Below are 21,657 nucleotides of genomic sequence, written 5' to 3'. Positions count from 1 at the left end.
GTGCGAGGTTTGAGTGAAATTTCTTTAGGGATGCGGGGCGAAAAAAAGGTTGGGAACCACTGATTTATAGTATCAAGGTTCAAGCTAATTTTGGTTTTTCAGCGAGCATGTCTGCAGTCCTTTTATTTCTTCACCCATTTGGTTGTTTCTAAAAGGTTTTCTAATGTGTTCTCTATAGAATGTAAAACGAGACACGTTTTACAATTAAGCAAGTACCTATTTGGAGTCGAAGGAAAGAATTATCTTCCTTTTGGATAAATATGGTAAATGGGAAAATAAAAGCTATCAGCTCTCCTTTTGCAACTTTCAAACAAAATAACCCTTTCAAAACAGTCCAGCTTTTCATTGGTGCTCTATCTTCCACTCTCAAACCCTCCACCTTCTCATTTTTATTAACCTTTCATTATTCAAACATTACAATTATCATTTGTGTCCCAGTGTCAGTGGGAGACTTTGCTTTTGCTTTGTCAGACTGTCTATCTGACCATCGACATCTTTTATCAAATTCTTGTCATGTCTTAATTAATTCTTTGTTGTAATTTTTTAAAAGAATCCAAAAATATTCTAATATCAGATAATCAAATCAAAACTTTGTTATAGTTACAGACTAGCATACAGGTATCAGATAATGCCATCTACTCTACTTAAATGTCACTACAGGCAAAGCAAGTTGTAGCTTTTCTTAGATTTAACAAGAATCAAGGCCCAATCTCAAAGAAGGAACCTATTAAACCAGCAGTAGGACTTTCCAAGCAAAGTGGTAGATCGAGAAGAGCAAAAATGCCCAATCATGTTATTTGTACAGCAAAACTTGACAGCAAAGTCTACATTTATAATTACAGTATATATGGGCACTTTCTCGGAGCATTGTTTCTACTTCCCAATCCCTTTAAAACTGACAGCTCTTATTACTTCTTTTAAAAGAAAAACATTTTTAATTTTACCATTAAAAACAACACATCTACAAATTATATACAGAAGAGAAAGCAAACAGGCCTTGGCAGAGGCCAAGAGGGAAAGAGAGAAGGGCAAATGAGGGAGGAGAGGGAAGGGTAAGGGAAGGGCGGGGTAGAATGGGGGAAAACAGTTAAAATAAAACCATATTTTTGTGACTGTCTGTAAGATCCTTTCTTCTTCAAGTATATCGTCAGCGGTACTTTTCATTAACTCTGCTTAGGTAGCCCTTAGCTACAATTTTTCTCAAAGTAGTCTATCTTTGATTTAGCCAATTGTACCAAGGATTCCAATTGTTATAATAGGTTGAGGATTCTTTATTTTTTAATAATTGGGTTAGTTTGTCCATTTCGGCTCATTCTAAAATTTTCTGAATGATCATTTGTTCAGTGGGGATGGAAGGTGATTTCCAGCACTGAGCTAACGCCAGTCTGGCCGCGGTTAGGATATGAATTATAATATACTTTGATTTTTTGGATACTTGTTTATCAAAGATTCCTAGAAGGAAGGACTCTGGTTTGTACTCAGTTCTTATTACTTCTAATGTCATGGAATGCTAAAATATGGGACAATCACAGTTTTCCCACCAATAGGTGATAGGACTAATAGGAGCATGCCACTAATTAATTCAATCGGTGCCCGTAAAATGGAGGTAAAATTGATTTATATATTATGCCCTCCACCCAATTTGACATTTTCAAAGCCTTTATGTATGCGTAGGGAGCATTTATGAAATTGCACAGCTACCTAGCTATCATTCCTTCTGTATTAAAAAAAAAAATCCCATTGAAACCTGTGAATATGATATCATTCCATCAACTTTGCAATTAGATGCTTTTCCTTGGCAACTGTTGAAACAACAACAAGGGATGATTTTTAAACAGCAAGCATTGGTACTCATTGTGAGGACACCTTTCGACAACTACCATTTCCACTGCACTAAATATCCAAATCCTTCAGTCTTTCATGTAACGGAAAAGCAACAAGAATTAGAAAGCCATCCAGTCTGGCAATATACATATAACTCCCTCATTGCGGAAGGGGAAAAGAAAATACACCATTTTCTACTATTATTACAAGCTTGACCATGATTATCCTAGTGACAGTTGTAACTGTGGGTTACATTATAGCATATGGAATTCCTTGAGATCACATATCTTATGAAATGTTCGATTTAGCAGAGCTGTAGAGCCAATACATCTGAAGGTCAGGAGTCAGGGAAGGTTGATCGCTTCAGTACTAGAAGAACATCATGGCTTGGGACTGGTTTGGACAAAACTCAACAGCACTTTTTCATGTGGCTGTTGATAGAAATAGGATCTCCCAGATGATTGCCAACCTCCAATGATGGATATGGCACAAGAAAAAGAAGATGTTAGCTTCAGTAGTTTGCCTAGGTAAACCAAGCACTGGGGATAGTGTTTAACACATTTTTCTTAAAAGTAGCTAGTACATATATTTAATGCTTCAAAAAAGGGAATAAATTGCCTTCAAAAACCCGAAATTTCAGAAGACTATGGACTCTTACAAAGTTGAGAGAATGTTTAGACTGATGCTGGCAGTTCTTTTATTCAAAGCATTATGCTGTTGCTGATTCATATAGCCTTGAACCATTAAGATAGGGTTAGTCTTTATTAGACACATTTTTTGTGAAGTGGGCTACTGGAGCATTCTTTGCTTTCAAACAAATGTTCTGATGGAAGAATTACTTTTTGGAATGAATATATGTTCAGAATAAAAGAAAGAGCCTTTGCTCCCACAAACTGCAGGATGGATGCTTGCTTTATTATGATCAAAAACAGAATGTGAAAATCTTTCAGATTCAAAATGTGTTCCTTAAAGAAAATATTTTCATTAGTGAGAAAAAAGCAACAGTAGAAAAATGGAGAGCAGCAACTGATTTAGCTATTATATATTTTATGGTTGAGTAATTTATTGCCATCCTTCAGGTTTTCTGATTAATTTTTATTTTTTTTACCCGCGTTAGAGCAGATTGTATAGGAATTGTATAACCTGCAGCTCACTTCACTCTTAAAAGGGTTCTTTGAAGAGCAAACAATTGGCCACTCATTTTATTTGTGAAGAACATAACATGTGAATTAGAGTTATCAGACAGAAAGTGGTTTATTTACTAAATCTTCTTCTCATCTTGCTTTTGCAGCTAAATCAGCCCTTCGGGGGTGAAGGAATACATAGCCACCTTAATTACATAGAAGACAAAACATATCCTTCACATTCTTTTCCCTGAATAAGACCTTGCTGCATTTAAATAATAGCCCTATTAGCTGCTTAACTCAAATGCATACATTTGAAAATTTTCTGGATATTGTATGAAAGAAAGTAATTTGTGGGTAGATCGTTTTCAAGGCTTTGTTCTTTTAATAATTTTAAGTAATTCTGATCTGTCAGTTTTTGTACCTTTGTGCAAATGTGACTTATGACAAATAACGTTGTGCTCATTTAATATATTAATGCTATTTTGGTTTTCTGAACCACAGCAACAATACCATTCAAAAATTGATGACTTGATTGAAGAAACCATGAAGGAAGTAATTTCACTTCTTGTTTCAAAGGTAAATGTATCATTTTTTTTTTTTTCAGAAAAATTGCACTTGGGAGAAAAAGATAAATATCCGTATTTGCTTTTTATTAAAAAAAAATGTTTGATATTTTCCATGTTCCTGTTTTTAAAATAAAATAAGGTTAGTGACTAATACTCCATGGGATCATCAAGATACTTATAGGTGTAAATTGGATCCCAATTTGAAGAAATCTTTTTATGTAATACCTATTAAGCAGATATTATTTTCTTATCCTTCATGCTACAGTGCCTTAATTAATTAACAGCATTTAATATGACTACATTTTTACTATTCCAAGATCAGATTTAATTAGATAAAATCAATTCTTATTTGCTGCATCTTGCAGTGAAGGAAAGTATGTTTTCAGTTTTTTCAAAAAAAATTGAAGCCTACTTTTACTTACACATTTGTACTTATATGAAAAAGTTCAAAAGACATTGGCTAATTTGAATAGAATAGAATAGAATATATGGAATGGAGTGGAATGGAATGAATGAATAGAATAGAATAGAATAGAATAGAATAGAATAGAATAGAATAGAATAGACCTTGGGAGTCTTCTAATCGAGCCCCCTGCTTAGGCAGGAAACCTTATACCATTTCAGACAAATGGTTATCCAACATCTTTTTAAAAACTTCCAGTGTTGGAACATTCATAACTTTTGGAGGCAGGTTGTTCCACTGATTACTTGTTCTAATTTCTAATTGAAATTTCTTCTTAGTTCTAGGTTGCTTCTCTCCTTGATTAGTTTCCCTCCATTGCTTCTTGTCCTGCCCTCAGGTGCTCCGTGTGTATGTGTGTGTGTGCGTGTGTTCGCGAGCACGCATGCGCACGTGCGCTTTTTGATGACATTTTTCATGTTAGGTGTCCATTTTAAGTCTTGAGATATTATAGAATCTAGAAACTTGATAGTCTCTATTATTGATACTATGTTTCCTAGTATTGTAAGAGGTGGTAGAATAGGAGAACTCCTCCTAAAATCTTCTATCATTTCTACAGTTTCGAGTGTGTTCAGTTCAAGATTGTTTTGACTGCCCCACAATCTTTCTCGTTTTAAATGTTGCGGTTCAGGTTTTTTTTGCTTGTACATAGTGTACACCCTTGAACTAATTCTAAAGTTTGAGGATATACGAAATAACGTGCGTGCCAGCGGGCTGAGAGATAGGAGGCAAATGACAACACAAATACGATATCATAACAGAAGAGCTGCGATTGATATTGTTCTCATCACAGTTGTTATAGGCATTGCTGCAGGATGGTTGGGTGGATGGAATTAATTAGATTCTTGGAATGAAAAACAGTGAATTGCACTGGATATGAACGATTGTAAATGTTAGAGAAAAGAACTGTGCACTTACCTGTTTTATTTAGTGCAGTTTTGGAATCTGTCCATAGCCAAAAATGAAATGAAAGTGAAAGGGTTAAGGTAGCCAACTTCAAAGAGCAACTTTAGAGATGCTCTTGTGTGAAAGAGTGAACACCACAGCTAATTCCATGTACTTAAGCCTTATGAAAAAGGAGGAAATTTATTCATGACTCAATACAACTCAAAGTCTTAGTTTATGGACGCAAAACTCTTCAGCATACACTGGGATCTTGTGTCAGTGAACACAAACCCTGGGCCAAGAAGCTAGTGGAACTCCTTGTTCAGGAGTTATTATATTCTTCCCTATGAATGCTGAGTTTTAATTTATGCTGATATTTTTATTAGTGTTAAACTTACTGTTTGCCCCTCTTAACAAAATAAAGGTGCAAAGCACAAGAATGGGGCCCACCATTTTCTCTATTCCATAGGAAGAATATGAGCAAGAGTTTTTCAATGCATTAAGATTTAAATTATTTTTGCATTCAATTATATATGATCTTAAAGGGGGGCTTCAATAGCATTAAACTTTAGTTTTTCATCATTAAGAGGTAAAAAGATTTTAGGACCAAGAAATGACAATAGGTCTGTGTTAGAGTATAAAGTAAAATTGGAATCAGTTAACCACTCCTTGCTTTGTCATAATTAGAACTTTAAAAAATTTCTAGATTTCCAATTGACTGTAAAACCATGATAATACTTCATTTTTGCTTTGTGTACAACATGTTTTGATATATTGACCAGCACTCCCTTTGCAAGTTTTTCATGATCATGTTTTCATGACCACTGGTCAGGCAGAGACAGTGGTTCACTCAAAGCCATTCAGTGAGCTTGCATGGCGGAGGACAGACGTGAATCCAGATTTACTCCAGCCTTAAGCATCTTCACCATGAAACAGAATTATTCTAAGTATTGGGATAAATGTTGTCAAATGTTAACTTTAATTTAGCAAATTAAATTCAAAAAATAAAGCAATTCCAGAAATTCCACTTGAACTAGTGTTTTGAAAAATTACTCTTGAGAAAGATGAGGACTTACAATATATACTGACTGACATGCTAATAGAAGGCCAGAGAATTACAGTAGTATGATGAATAAAGAAGTGCCTTTAAGCACCCATTCCTTTACTTACTATCCATCTCATTTCTTCTTCTGTAATGATCCTTATGATGATATATAAAGAAAGATATATAATAAGGAAGAATATGTATTAAATGTATTAAAGATATAAGAAAAACAGAATAAGATGGGATGATATAACTCTCTATTATCACTCTGTTAAACCATTAGAGTCTTGGATTCCTGCAAGGTGAGACTTTCAAATCCTTACAGAGAACAAGAAATATGACACTGTTATGACACTGTTAGAGTGGCCATTAACAAGATGCCAGATGGAATTTTGTCCTGTCTTCTCACTTATAAGATGCTACTCCTATGTTCTAGGAATGTGATTTAGATGTCAAGCAACTACTCTTTAAAATACTTGTAAAATTAGTCCTTCTATTATTATAAACATTTTGCATTTACTGTGACAATGAGTAATGTCCTCTAAATATAAATATGACAACAGTGTTTTTTTTTAAAAAAAACACTATCTTTACAGTATAGTTGCATGGTGTGGTAAGGCTTTCATTATTGTTTGTATCACATAGAACTTCTAAAATAAGAACGTAATTGTTGACCTATTTAATTTGTTTAAAATAATTGTGTTGATAATTTTAGAAGTTGGGCTATATTCGGAGTCTAAGTATACATTCTGATTAGTGGACTACAAATATGGCTTTTATTACAAAGAGAAAATAAGAAAGGGATAACATACTTTCTCTTAATATTTTATACTCATTGAGAGAGAAGTATAAATAGTTCTATTTTAATTAAGGGTTTGTTGGGTGCTTGATGTTCTCTGAACTTGGTTGTTTTCTTGCAGATGTTTGTTACCAATCTGGGTAATTTACATCAATGCTAGAAGGGAATGGTTTATATACTTGCTCTCGGTTTATATACTTGTGACTGCTCTTTCAGTATTGGTGGGAGCATTCTTGGTAGTTCCTTGATTAGATGGCTCTTTACAGTTAGCTTGCTTCCTTTATTGGGGTATTGGAATAAACAGTTCATTGCCAGCAAACAACACCCAGATAAGCAGAGTTTAACACCAAAATTAATACTAGGTCAACAGTCAGGGTGTAAACAATACTCCAATCAAGAAATTACCAATAAAGAAGGTGCACAACAGAACTGTTTAAGCCTGTTTGCTTAATTTTGTTCGTTTGCTTACTTTTTCTTCATAAGCAGAAAATTGGAAAAGATTTGATGAAGAAACATGCATTGCTGAAAAAAAATTATTCAATAGCATGTTTTTGTTTCTTCCTTTTTGACTATTCTACTAAACAAATTCCACTTCCTAATTAGTTCTTAATTTCACCCTAATTTGAGTTTATTTTATTATGCACACACACACATACACACACATACACCCACCCACTTATGCATACACACATACACACACATACACACTGCTGTGTTTAGTGGTCCATTGTGGTATGTAGAATAGTTTATAGATAAATAATGATTCATCTACATAGTGAACACTGAAATGAACACTAAGAGCGACCTGCCAATCACATTGCAAAGCCCACAGATAATACAGAGTCAATGGTATGATCCGAAATTGTCTGTGTTACAACCTGATTCTTTCCATATCTATTAGTCTATAGTTGAACTAATCTCCAGATAGTGTAATGTCAAAAAATGGTAGGAATGATAACGACTGGAGAACACCAGATTGGAGAAGACTAGTGCATGGTTATTTTATTTATTAAGATGGAAAACATGGGCCACCGAGCGTTTCTAATAATTCTCAACATTTGCTAGGTAGAATTCATGAAAGCTGAAATTCAGTGTATGAAAAATACATGCACAAACTTGACAGATTTTGAGGATTCTCCCATTGCTATTAGCCATTTGTTCTATGTTGTTCAGATTGATTCAGTAAAAGCAGAGTTACTAAAAGGGAGCCTAGAGTGGTGTTTTCTTCTTTGGTTTTGCTATAGCGGTGATCACCTTGTAACAGAAGAAGAATAACACTTTCACAATGGCATTAACTGAATAGATTTATTCTCTCTCTCTCTCTCTCTCTCTCTCTCTCTCTGTGTGTGTGTGTGTGTGTGTGTGTGTGTGTAGAGAGAGAAGGGGAGGAGAGATATTCCTTCTTTTAATGTTTATGCGTCATTCAATGTAGCTGGCTACTATTGAAACCAATGCAATATAACATTATACAATAACACAAGAGTTACATAAAAGAAATTACAACATTTGTTAAAAAAACATTAATATTACAACATCTATACAACATGCACAGTAGTGAACTTTTTTCCAATTGTGCAAATAGTACTTTTACATTTATTTATTTCAGTATTTATGAGGCCACTAATTCCAATTATGTGATCCTGGGATGAGATAAATAAATATTCACCAACTGATGAAAAGTGACCAAGCAAAGCAGGAGGATCCTTAATTGTTGTTAATATTAATTTAATATTAAACAGAATCCCAATGGATTCTGTTATCAAAATTCTTTTGTGTTGTCTGTTTTGTAAACCCATCAAACCAACAAATTCAAATTCTTTACATGTTTGATTTGCATTGTGTTGGATCTAGGTTTACTGGTGCTTAAAATTAATATTACTGAAATTGTAGTATTTTGGCTAATATAATTAAGTCCATGACTGAACCTCCATGGATTTCAATGTATTTACTCTGAGTCCATCACCAACACTTTGTTTTTTGTAATTCTGAATAATATGAGTGTGTATATATAAAGTAATTTTGCAATGGATTGAATCCCATTAATATTATTTCAATTAATACTCTTTAAGTTTAATTAGATCTAACTAAGCTTCCAATAGAAGTGAATATACGTAGCTCAGAGCTGAATTATAAAGTCCTTACTGATCTCTGAGCTTGGCTGTTTGCCTGCAGATGTTTTATTACCCAGCTAGGTAACATTATTAATGAAACTAAGTGTGGGGTTTGCCCATTTTAAGTGTGTGTGGGATTCTCCTTGGTAGTTCCTTGATTAAGATACTGGTTTTTTTGCTTGATTATTTGCCCGTAGTTAATCCCTGCTCATCTGAGTGTAAGATTGCTAGAGCGAGGGTGTTCTTGTCTTTTTGTTTCATTCTTGGATTTTTTAATTGTCTCTTTGGAATGTAAATATGGTTTATCTCTACCATTCCTTACCATTTTTAAACTTGTTTTGGTCTAAGATGCTAACCAGGAAATGGGGGCAATGTTCCAAAGGTTAAAGACACTGAGCTTATCAGCTGGAAAGTTGACAGCACAGGTTTGAAACCCAAGCACTGCACAACAGCATGAGCTCCCATCACTTGCCCCAGTTTCTGCCAACCTAGCAGTTTGAAAGCATGCAGATACATTTCAGTGGGAAGATAACAGCATTCCATGTACTTCTGCATGGAGTCAATGCTGGCCACATGACCACAGAAGTGTTTTCAGACAATACTTGACATTACAATTTCCTTGCAGAGGTGGGATTCAGCAGGTTCTGACCAGTTCTGGAGAACCGGTAGCGAAAATTTTGAGTAGTACGGAGAACCGGGAAATACCACCTCTGACTGGCCCCCGCCCCCATCTATTCTCTGCCTCCTGAGTCCCAGCTGATTGGCTGGGTCTTCTTTTGTTGCCCTGCACAGGAGAATGGAGCTGGAAAGCAGGTTGGTGAGGTGGGGAGGAACAGGATTTTGCAGTAACCTTCCCCCTGGAGTGGGGAGAGAATGGGGATTTTACAGTATCCTTCCCCCAACCGCTTCACAGTGCTTTACAGCCTCTCTAAGTGATTTACAGCATCAGCCTATTGCCCCCAACAATCTGGGTTCTCATTTTACCATGCTTACCAAGCCATGTCATGCCCACCAAGCCACACCCACAGAATCGGTAATAAAACAAAATTGAATCCCACCACTGCTCCCTTGGGTAAGATCAAACCACCCCCTAGAGTCAGACATGATTGGATAAGGCAAACTTTTACCTTTCTTTAAGATGCTAACAATCTCCCTCTTGAAATGGTAGTTGGATCTGTCCAGGTGCTGGAAGATTAAGGAGTTTTCATCACCAAAACTGGCAGGACAAGCTACTATATGTAAACAGGGGAAAAAGTCCACACTCACACAGATGATAGCAATAGTAATAACACTTAGGCTTATATACCGCTTCACAGTGCTTTACAGCCTCTCTAAGTGATTTACAGCATCAGCCTATTGCCCCCAACAATCTGGGTCCTCATTTTACCAACCTCAGAAGGATGGAAGGCTGAGTCAACCCTTGAGTCTGGTGAAATTTGAACCGCCAAAGGTTATCTAGTTGGGTAATGAAATGTCTGTAGATAAACAATCAAGTTCACAAAGCATCAAGTACTCTATACATCTAAGGCAGGGGTCTTCAAACTTGACAGCTTTAAGACTTGTGGACATCAACTCCCAGAATTCCTCCTCCAGTCATGTTAGCTCAGGAATTCTGGGAGTTGAAGTCCACAAGTCTTAAACTTGCCAAGTTTGAAGACCCTTGCTCTAAGGATTTGGCAGTAGGTATTATCTTGCATAGTCTATGAGCCATAAAGGAAAGGTCTTTCCTCCCCTTGGTCTTCTGCAGCTGTTTAAAGTAATTTCCAACCCTTTTACACATGAATATTTATGCTGTGTTTCTTAATATAGTTTGTTGCAGTGCTAGAAGGTGTGCTCTCTAAATTATCAAGGTATGATGAAGGCACTTTCTTCTCATCAATACTTTCATTCACTGTAAGTACAACAACTATTGAATAACTCTTTGAAAAATCCATTATGAGGCAAGTGTACCAAGTGATGTTTGTATTCTACTTTTACTTTTTCTAAAGGTAAAAGCAGCTGCAAAATATGTTGATGTTCCTGTAAGTATCTTTCTTTTAAATATGAATGCAATAAATTAATTGCTTTCTACTCAGTGTACTTTTCCATGTATTAGTATTGCACTTTCTTTTAAAGGTTGATTATAGTTACACACCATGTATTTAAGCAGATCACTCTTGCCCCTAGAGGGCATTTCATTTTCCCTTAAGCTACTACAAAGTCTCAAAGCAAAGCTTTGAAAGATTACTCTCAGTGTACTTTTTCAGTTGTGCAGGAGTGAGGATTGTAACCTAGAAACTGTGTCATGGGGGAAATATTGTCATTTGGGTGTAATTGTTCCTGGGCCTTGCTCACTAGAGTTTTCATGAAAGTGAACAGTTTATAATTATATTCTGTGTCCATGGATATCTGTACATATTATCTTATAATTTCAGGTATCCCTGTTGCATTAAATGAGTGCGTAAGATTCTCCAGGTGTGGAGCTCATATTTTTCAAGCATTAAAAATACTAAGATGTAAATATCCTGTTCTGAATAGATATTTCTTTTCAATTTGTAGTCATACTCATTTTTTTATGTTGTATCTTACAATATCAGGTATGAATTATGAATAACACAGTATAAAGAGTTTGAATAAGTTTTTTTTTCTGAATTTACCTATCTTTTTCCCTTGCCTAAACCTCCTTTGGACAATTCTGGGACTTACTGTTATTAAACTCAGTGTTACGTAGCCAAATACATAAAGTAGCAGGGCTTCAAATTAGGAAAATGCCATTTTTATATTTTAAAACATATTTATAAAATTTTAAATAGTAAAGCTTTTTTTCCTATCTCTAGGTTAAACTATTATTTGCAGATCTGTGTTTCCTGTTTCTGAACAAGCTTTTCTTTTTCTATTCTATTTTATTTCAAGTTGCAATTCATAGAGTCGAAGTTCTGGGTACTAGATATATTATGAGATGCCATTCAGAAAACCTGTTTTTTTTATCAATGATGGTATACCATTTTTTCAAACAATAGTATTGAAATTCCATGTTCAACCATGCAGATCAATTATTGTTTCTTTAATGTAAAATTCTGTTGACTTCATTTGAGACGGTATTCTCTGTCCCTCTGGAATATCAAACTCTATAGTCCATGGCACTGGCTATCTCTTAAAGTTGGCCAGATATATGTGGAACAAAATCTCAGACTGAAGACAAAGGTCAGAGTAGGTCCAGGATCAAAGGAGGAAGTGATGGAAAAATAGCAGATAGAAGTCAGCTTTAAGTTTGCATTGAAAGTAAGGGCAGCTCAAAGCAGTTTGTATGTTGTTCTTAGCATTTGTCCTGCTTGGTTGCAGGATCCACCTGTTTTAAATTTATATTTACCTGTTCTATATTGATGTGACAAGAGGTTTCATTTTTCAATCACCTTATTACAACACCTAGTACCTGTTAGGGCTGAGAGAAAATGACTTCCATGCCTAAGGAGTGATTAGAATCTGTATTTTCTTATTCATTGTCCTGCACCATAAACGCTACATAACATTTGCTTTCTGAAAGCAGCTACATCAAGTGGGGTGGGGTGGGGTGAAGCAGAGACCAAGATCTAGGTCAACATGCACAGTGGAGCTGAGCTGGGGCGATGGCTCGCATGCCCAGAGAGAGGGCTCTACGTGCCAAACCTCTGCCATAGGTTTGCCATCACGGATATAGCACTTCACAATTCAAATTGGACTGAGGGATACTGGTGCTCTCTGAGGTTGGTTATTTCTTGCAGACATTTCATTACCAAAACTAGGTAACCTCATCAGTGCTAGTAAGGAATGGAATTTGCTCTCAGTTTATATTCTAGTGGCTTGCCCTGTCAATGTTGGTGAGAGTGGTCCTGGAGTTTTTTTGGTTGGGCTGTTTACTGTTAACTTGTTTGGCAGTTCCTTGATTGAGATATTGTTTATTCCTTGATTGTTGGTCTGATGTTAATATTGATGATGTTGATTGCTGATGGGACGGTGTTTTGGACTTTTTGTTCCCTTTTTGGCTTGATTTTCTCTTTTGCGTAGTATGTAGATGTTGTTTATGCCTATGTGTCTGTTGATGCCAGTTTGTCAAGAGTGCCAGGGTTTCAGGAATTCTCTGATTTTTTTTTCGATTTGGCTTGATCGAAGATAGTCATGGTTTCCCAGTTGAAACTGGCTAAGTTTGTCCATATGCCGTAAAATTAATTTCATCATGTCTTCTGACTGCTAGTTGGTGTTCATGGAAGCATTCTGCTAGTCTTTGGTCTGTTTGCCCTACATAGTGGCTGTGGCAGTTTTTATTTACAATGTAAGTTGCTGCAGATGACTCCTATTTTTTTTCTTCTAGGACTGCTGAGTCTTTTGGTTTACTTAGGATATTTTGGAGAGCTTTAGTTGGTTTATGTACTACACCGATTCCATGTCGTTGTAGAAGTCTGACAGTGAGAACAATCAAACAATGGAACACATTGCTCTCAGAAGTTGTAGGAGCGCCATCGCTTGAGACTTTCAAGAAGAGATTGGATTCCCATCTGTCAGAAATGGTGTAAGGTCTCCTGCTTGGGCAGGGGGTTGGACTAGATGACCTACAGGGTCCCTTCCAACTCTGATTATCTGTGATCTGTTAAGTCTCAGGTGATTTCTGAGATCTATGGCAATGTTATTATTTTTACTTTTATTCTTTTTTGTGTTGGTTGTGCTATATTGGGTTGACTGTCACTTTTTGATAAAGTTGCATAGATACCCATATAGATCAGGGATGTCAAACTCATGTCGTCACAGCGGCATCATGTGACATATCGGAACTTTTTTCCCCTTCGTTAAACCGGGCATGGGCGTGGCCAGCATGTGACGCATCTGGCCCACGGGCCAGAAGTTTGACAGCCCTAATATAGATGATCTGTTTCCTTTTTAAGGTTTCAGGAGTGCTGCAATGTGTTTGTGCTCTTCTAAATAGATAACTTTTACAGTTCTCTTGTGGCTTATTACTTTGATATTGGAACACTTGACTGGATTATTTGGAAAGAAAAGATGCTGCAGAAAAATAGTACTTTGTACTCTGTAACACAGCTGTCAGATTCTGTAAAGAGTTCATACATCACTTCTTCACATTCATATGCAGACATAAAACTGATCTTGTATGTTGGGTCAATGCTAATATGCTGTATATGGTTGGAATCCAACAATTCTTTTTGAACAAGAAGTTGCCATAATCAGGATTTGAACCTTGTCACTGTAGCAAGTGCATATTTGTAACTCTTGTGTTTAAGAACACAATTTGCAATATTAATTTGGAGCAAAACATTAATATATTTCTCCAAATCAATCCTTAATTGTCTATTTTAATTTGCCTTTTTAAAAACATAATTTAGCGAATAATACCCTTCACGACTTACTGTTTCATCAAAAACCGTACATATGTATTTAACAATTATTTAGTGATCTTTAGGCTTATCTTGGAGGTAATAAATAAGCATTCATTTAGTGGTTGAATTTTGAATATCTGTTCTTCAAGAAAGGTTAGATCAGCATCTATATCCATTTCTGTCTTAATAACACTCCTGTCAGTTTTCTCATAAAGGACTAGTAATAGTTTATTCCTTCCGCAGGAATGTAGGAAGTATTAACTTGATATGCACCCAAAAATTTGTAACTTTCTTTTGGAGACTTAATTCTCCTAGATTATGGCTAGATTGTAAAACATAAATGTGAATAGGAATGACCGATGTTTCTGTCTGTATCTTGATCTTAATATGAAATAGTTATTTCTGTTCAATGTCTTGCAGAATTGCACTGACTCTTTGGCTTATTGAGAAAATGAAATAAGTAGGCTGATTGGAATACAAATAATATAAATTTCATACCAACAATGCTAGGTTTGGAACATAATTTTGGCAATCATGGCAGAGAAGTTGTCTTACTTTTCACCTTCAAAGGGGGTCTTAGAACTTCCAAGACCTGCTATGGCAAGTTTATACATAATATTAAAACGCCGGAGATAACAGCTTCAATTATTGTTACTGAGGATCTGGATAAGATACTTAGAAACTACTTGTTAAACGATCTGTTTCCTTGACTTTTACCTATTATGCCTGTGCTGTCCAGCCAGTATATGGGAATGGGATAGTTAGTTAGCAATTGTGAGCTGTCCCCTTAAGGGATTGCATCATGGTAAATGTAGTTAAGGTATCCTGGGAAATGTAGTCCATGTCACATGACCACATCTGCAATCCTGATTGGTCACTAAATTGACCCTCAATGGGTTGGGAGAAGTTTCTTCTCACGGACTCACAGACTCATAGTAACTACCGCTACGAGATGGGAGGAAAGGGATAAGGAGATAACCATCTTTTTACCTACAAGACAGATATACAATTAATTGGACTTTAAGAAGAACTTTGTCACAAATGTGAGTTATGAGGATATCTGATGAACCAATAATAAAGACTTTGTATGAATGTTTTGTTGAGTTTATCTATCTGCATCTCTACAGAAGACAAAATCTACCACTGTACAGAATACAGAACAATGCTTTTCTCAGATCTCAAGGATAACACCATGTCAATTATTTCTTAAATACTTAAGCAAATTGATGTTGAGGTTGTGGGACAATCTTTTCAAGAAAGGCAATAATCTAAGGATTTTTCTTTTGTGGTATAGATGCATTATTAAATGTTCTAAAATATTAAATCAGTCCACAAAATAAATGCATTGACTTGTGATAAGCTTTCTATGGCTTTCCTATCCTTTCTTTGTAAACCTAGAAAAATGGGTTTACAATCTGGAATAGATGCAAGTCATGATTGTTATTTCTTTATAAACAAGAAATATCCTTAGATTTGGTGGGGGGGAAAGAAATTTGAATGTGTTTTCTATTTAATTGAAAATTCAAATTCTCTTTATCGTGTCTCCTTAGGGAATGCAAGTTACTCTGTGTGTGTGTGTGTGCGCATATCTTTGTGTTTATATTAAACAAAGAACTAAAGTGTCTTTAAAAGTTTTAAAAAGAAAGAAAACAAAATCAAGAAAACTTGTATTATATTTCAAATACTCTGTTTAAAAGAAAAAAAGAAACATCCAAACTATGATAACATTAAGTAATCATATTTCCTAAATCCTTTTGAAATGTTCTTTTTTCTTAAGTTGAGAAGTAATATTTGCATATATTTTACCTGACAAATCATTCACGTTTAAAATATCATATAACAGAAAGCCCAGTTAATCAGTTTGTTTCAAATCATTCAGACCTGTGTCACAATGGTATACATTTTGTAAGGAAACAATTTCACATTTGGCTAAACCATTAAGGTAATAGTTAAAACAATTTACTCAGCATCAGCAAAAGCACCTTAGCTAATTGACTAATTGATGTTTTAGTCAATTGTTATTCTGGCAGAAGTACAAAATTTGATCATTCTAGTAGAAATGTCTGATCTGACAAATGGTCAGGTAAAAAAATCCAGACACTGCCTGACATGTTCATGAATCAGATTTGGTGAGTAAAATGAGTATATTAATATCGGCCTACTGAAGCCAGAAACTTAAAGCAGACAGTGTTAAATTATAAAAATTAATTAAATTATCTAGCCACTTTAAAACATAAGTAAAGTCTACTGCTCCAAATATTATTGTTATCATTATTACAACTGGTTAAGATTTTTACATATTTTTGAATGCATTCTATATCCACTTTCTTTTAACATCTTGAATCTACAGTATTTAAATGACTACAAAATAGCTTAGATTTTGTGAGTCAGTGACTGAATAATCTCGAGGAAAAATACATTTTATATCCTAGTTTAATGAAATATAAAGTACCTTTTTTGTGTGTTAAGGTAATGTATATTGGAGCATTGGGAGTCTTCATCATTTTTTTTAAAAAAAGCAATATGTCCTTTTCATATATTGTTAACATTTAGTAAAAAGGTTCAGTATGCCCTTCTGTATTTAAATCTGTTGCTTGCAGGGCAGAGGGGAGCTGTATAGAAACGACCACCCTCCCCTCACCAGTGAATGGGAAGGGATGACACCTGCGGATTAGGTGAAGCCACAGGAAGTAAGAGCCCCAAAGCAGCCTATAATTAACCAGAAATTTTCTGCCTCTCTTTTTGCAAATGCTGTTCATCTCATCAGGTTAACAAGTGATTAACCTCAAGAAAAGGATCCACTGCTGTTAATTTCCTTGTTTTAAAACTCTTTTTCTTTCTCTTGCTAGTGCCCTTGGATACCCGGGTTACCCATCAAACAGTATTCCCATTGTAAAATTTAATTTCCTTGTATTCTATTCATGCTTCACAGTTGTTGTTGTTTTTTACATTTAGCTGTGTACAGTTTTGGCAGGTGGGTATGATCAGTCTGAAAGCAACGACTTCTTGCCTGAACATTGAACTCCACCAGAACCAAGTAAACAAAAACCTGCATTTGAAACCTGGCATTTATTTATCAGATGTTTATCAGGCAAAATGGTACTTTCCATTGTGCATAACTCTGGCCCCTAATTTAAAAAAAAATATTAACATTAATACTGTTGAGCATTTGTGACAAATTAATATATGTTTAGCAACAGTGGCAACACACAACTTCCAAAATTTCTAGTCAATACTGCTGATATGATACAAATCATCTTATTTCTGCACAAAGAGTTGTGCAGTTTATTATCATGAAGTGGCATAAAATGTAAATAGAAATGTAGACTATAAAGGTCAGGAAAATAAGACGCTCCTCTGGTGCCAACACAATTCAGGACAGTTAAGTCTTTGCCCTGAGCTTCTAACTCAGTGTTTTGGGTGATGACCAACCCTGATGCCAGTAGATGCTTTTAAAGCAGTTTACTTCCAGTGTCACCAGTCAAAGTGTCCTGCTAACTTAACCAATATGACTCAAATTCAGAATTGTAGAGTTGAAGAGACCTTTTAGCTCACCACGACCAATCCCCTTCCCCACATAGTAGGGTTAATAAATGTTTTTCATTATCACTGTATTCAAAAGAAGTGAAATGTCCTATTTATATATTAGATTCTTTTAAAAATTCTTAAGGATATGACAAAGTTTCAATCCATATAGTACTTGGGGAGAGTACCAAATTTGGTTCATGCGTAGCGGACACATTTATTTGTCAGTCTTAAGACTTGCATTGTAAAGAGTTGCAAGTGTGTGGAATGACACTTTGAAAAAGCAGCTTTAGGAACATGAAATTTGGAACAGAGAAACAGCAGGATGTGAGCTTAATCCTCTTCCCACCCTTTACTTTCCATTACAAGCCTCTTTCCCCTATTCCAAACTATTTACTGTAGGATTTCAAATGTGCATTCCACATCTTTAGAATAGCATAGAATAGGATAGAATTCTTTAGTGGCCATGTGTGATTGGAATTTGTGCAAATGCTCTCAATGTACACAAAAGAAAAGATACTTCCGTCAAGAGTCAAGAATCATCAGGTACCACACTTAATAATAGTCATAGGGTACATTAAGCAATCAAATCATATTAGGAAACAGGCAATATAAATTGCAAGGATATAAGTGACAAAGTTACAGTCATACAGTCACAAGTGGGAGGGGATGGGTGATGAGGAGTGATGAGAAGATTAATTGTAATAGTAATGCAGATTTTGTAAATAGTTGGACAGTGTTGAGGGAATTATTTGTTTAGCAGAGTGATGGCGTTTGGGAAAAAAACTGTCCTTGTGTCTAATTATTCTTGCACCTAGTTCTTCTGTTTAGAACCTTGCAAGAGAAAATTATTTTTTATATTGAATAAGATTTTTATGAGAATGAAACATGGCAACATTCAAAAGAAGGCATTAGAGTTAAAGAAGTTATAAACATGTTCAGCTAGAAACAGCCATTCCCAAATGAGAACTGATTTACTATTTCATATCAAAAAGGATGAATTTGAGGTTTTGATGAAACTATGTTTTATTTATATTAGCCAGAATGAAATGATAAGGTCTGGTCCTGGCTACTTTATATTACCACACTTGTCTTTTCAGAAATAATAGATTAAGCTGGAAACATAAGAAGAGACCATGATCTAATTCCAGCATCCTGGTCTCCAGCCTGACCTCTAGTATTACTACTACAGGACACAGACAAGAATTGTACATTTCCAATAAGGGTCATTTGAAGCTTGTTTCCTTTCATGAAGTTTCCAACCCCCTCTTTACACAATCATGAGTAGTAGACCCCCAGCTCTAAGCTGAAATAAGCTTATTTCTGTAATATTAAATTTTGTTTAAACCAGATCTCAACAGTGGACCCTATTTTTTACTTACTTATTTAATACAGTGCATTCCATTTATACATTCCTTTTATAAAGCTAGCCAACTCACAAGTGTGATTCTGTGTGGCTAATATCTGATTAAAACAGCAAACAGGATATCAAATGAAAAAAAATCCTAAAAAACAAATAGTGCCTGAGGCAAATTCATAAATCTGCCTAAGCATTCATTAAAGACATCAGTATGACTCAGGGCCCAAGCAAAGAATCAGAACTTTCAAACAGCCATTCAGGTCTTAAGGAGAGTATAGAGACAGAGAAGACATATCTCTTTTTTGGATCCCATCAGATGACATTTGTTAAGAGAAGGGACCAAGAATATAACCACCTGTTCAGATCTTGTGAGATAGGCTAAAAGTAATAAGAGATCAAAAATCCTGCAATAACTGAACACTGTACAATGTAAGACTTTATAGAGGGCAACCAGCCCAGAAACATATTGGTAGCCATTGTGCGCATAGTGGTGAGATCACTGAGGTCATCTGAGCATGTGAGTACATCTCCACAAGGCCTCAGGCCACAAGCAGATTCAGGAAGAAAATGCCATGTGGCCAGCAGCTGCCTTATGAAAGGCCAGGACAGGTGCACCTCATCAGTGGAGGGAAGGAGACAGCGAAGGTCAACTGGGTGGCAGGGACAGAGGACTGCAAGGCAGCCAAAAAGGCAGAGATGGGGGGAAATAGGCAGGTGGGAACTCAAAAGCATCTGAATTTTGGTCATGTGATCACAGGAGCACTTCAACGACTGTAACTTTGAGGACCAGACATAAGTACCGTTCCTTTATCTCTGTTATAACTTTGGTTACTGAATGAATGGCAGTTAAATGAGGATTATCTGTATAGGTAGTTCACTATCTATGCCCTGGGGCCAAAACTGGCACCACACTAGAAGTCAGTGGTCACATTTCAAAGAGAAGTGTCAAGGCTGACTCACATTTTCACCTGTATTCTGCATCTTGACAAAGAAAAAGGAGGGAATGGAATACGACGGGGAATGGCTTTCAAGGATCCCCCATGACACATTGCTTCCATTGCAAGGACACACTGACCGGATGTCCCAGCATGGGTGGCAGGTTCCCATAACAAAATGAGCAGAAGTGGATGTAAATAGACTGGTGGATGTAAATAGACTCTGGGTGGCCCCCTAGGGAAAGGGGGAAATGCTTGCTTTTGAGCAGGAAATCCTGGTTTTGCTTCTTCTGTGCCAATGTGGTTTATTCAATAAAGTTTATATTCTTGGGAAAATAATGTCCCAGGAGGTTTTTTTGTTTTTTTTCTGGATTCACCAGCTGGACAATTGACAAAAGGAATTCCGCGTGTACCCAACCGGATCTGGGTGAAACAAGCCACTTTAAGCCTTCTCATCCAAGGTTTAATTGTGAATGAGGAAGTCCATGTCACAGATTGACCTGGCATTCAGGACTAAAATTACGGACAAGGCATTGGGCAAAGTCCAGTCTGTAATGCAGTAAGACCACTTTCTTAAAAATGTTATTCTCATAGCACTTTTGAATGCTGAGCGTCTAACTGTACATGTAGTTTTGTTGCCCCTAGTTTGCTCAGTAGTTTAAAAAATATTTTACAGTAAAATGACTCATTTCCCTCCAAATGTATTTATGATCACTCAGATTTTTAAAGCACCACAATTGTTTGATTCTCAGCATTTTGTAAAGAACAATATAGCAATAATTAAAATATTCATAATAAACATTTAACTCATCTTAAACTGGAGTCCATAAGTTGGACATCGTCCACAATTTACAATGTAAGAAATGTAACAGCTATGATGGAAAATTGGCAGAACACATCTGTGATCATCTGGCAATCAAAAAGCATAATGACAACGCCTTCATCTATCAACATACAGACCACAATTTCAATTTAGAAACTGTTACTATTTTAAATTGAGACAAATTAAAAAATGCTACGGAAATCCTGGAAACTCAGCATTCTGACAAATCATCCATCGATTGACACATATAGAAAAAAAATCATCAGAATTCCATTTAAAATATATACAGTAAGCAAGGAAAGAAAGAAAAGTCCAGAGACTTATTCTCCCCAGCAGCTATAAGCAGAAATTAGCACCAGTTATACAATCTAAAAAGAAACAATATAATAAGGAATTATCAAAGAAGAACTATAATTGAACCAAAACTAACTATTATGGGTAAAAATCCAACAAATTTCACACTCCCATACACTGATGATGTTACCTGGAGTGGAGGTAAGAAAACCAAGCGAGATAACATAACACCAAAAACCCAGGACCAGAGTCAACAGGGAACCCATCTCTACTAGTAACAACTTGGCCTCAATTGGGTTCAATTTTAATCTATTTTTCCCACCCAGACTTTGATATCCTCCAGATACTGGGATCAGACTTTAACTACACTGCGAGGGCAGTTTTCTCTAGTAATGTATATTTGAGCATCATCATAGAATACAGAATAACAGTTGTAAGGGACCTTGGAAATCTTCCAATCCAACCCCCTGCTGAAGCAGGAGACCCTATACCATTCCAGAAAACGACTGTCCAATCTCTTCTTTAAAATCTCCAGTGATGGAACATCCACAACTTATA

General features: G+C 35.8%; 1 protein-coding gene across 18 annotated transcripts in view; it reads left to right on the top strand.

Annotated features, from left to right (window-relative positions):
- Positions 1-21,657, top strand: part of CADPS2 (calcium dependent secretion activator 2) — a 334,568-nt gene that overhangs the window by 281,848 nt on the left and 31,063 nt on the right. For 12 of the 18 annotated variants that reach the window (XM_087934097.1, XM_087934092.1, XM_087934091.1 and 9 more), the window contains 3 exons: positions 3,453-3,527; positions 10,627-10,710; positions 10,806-10,838. In XM_087934097.1, coding sequence (XP_087790223.1) covers positions 3,453-3,527; positions 10,627-10,710; positions 10,806-10,838 — 192 coding nt within the window. The remainder of the gene's footprint in view (positions 1-3,452; positions 3,528-10,626; positions 10,711-10,805; positions 10,839-21,657) is intronic. The other 6 variants (XM_087934094.1, XM_087934090.1, XM_087934089.1 and 3 more) reach the window with 2 other exon arrangements.

The sequence above is a fragment of the Pseudonaja textilis genome, chromosome 5 (genome assembly GCF_049901715.1).
Source record: "Pseudonaja textilis isolate UNSWEBS1 chromosome 5, rPseTex1.2, whole genome shotgun sequence".
Classification (NCBI taxonomy): Eukaryota; Metazoa; Chordata; class Lepidosauria; order Squamata; family Elapidae; genus Pseudonaja; species Pseudonaja textilis.
This window is presented reverse-complemented; position numbering and strand designations above follow the sequence as displayed.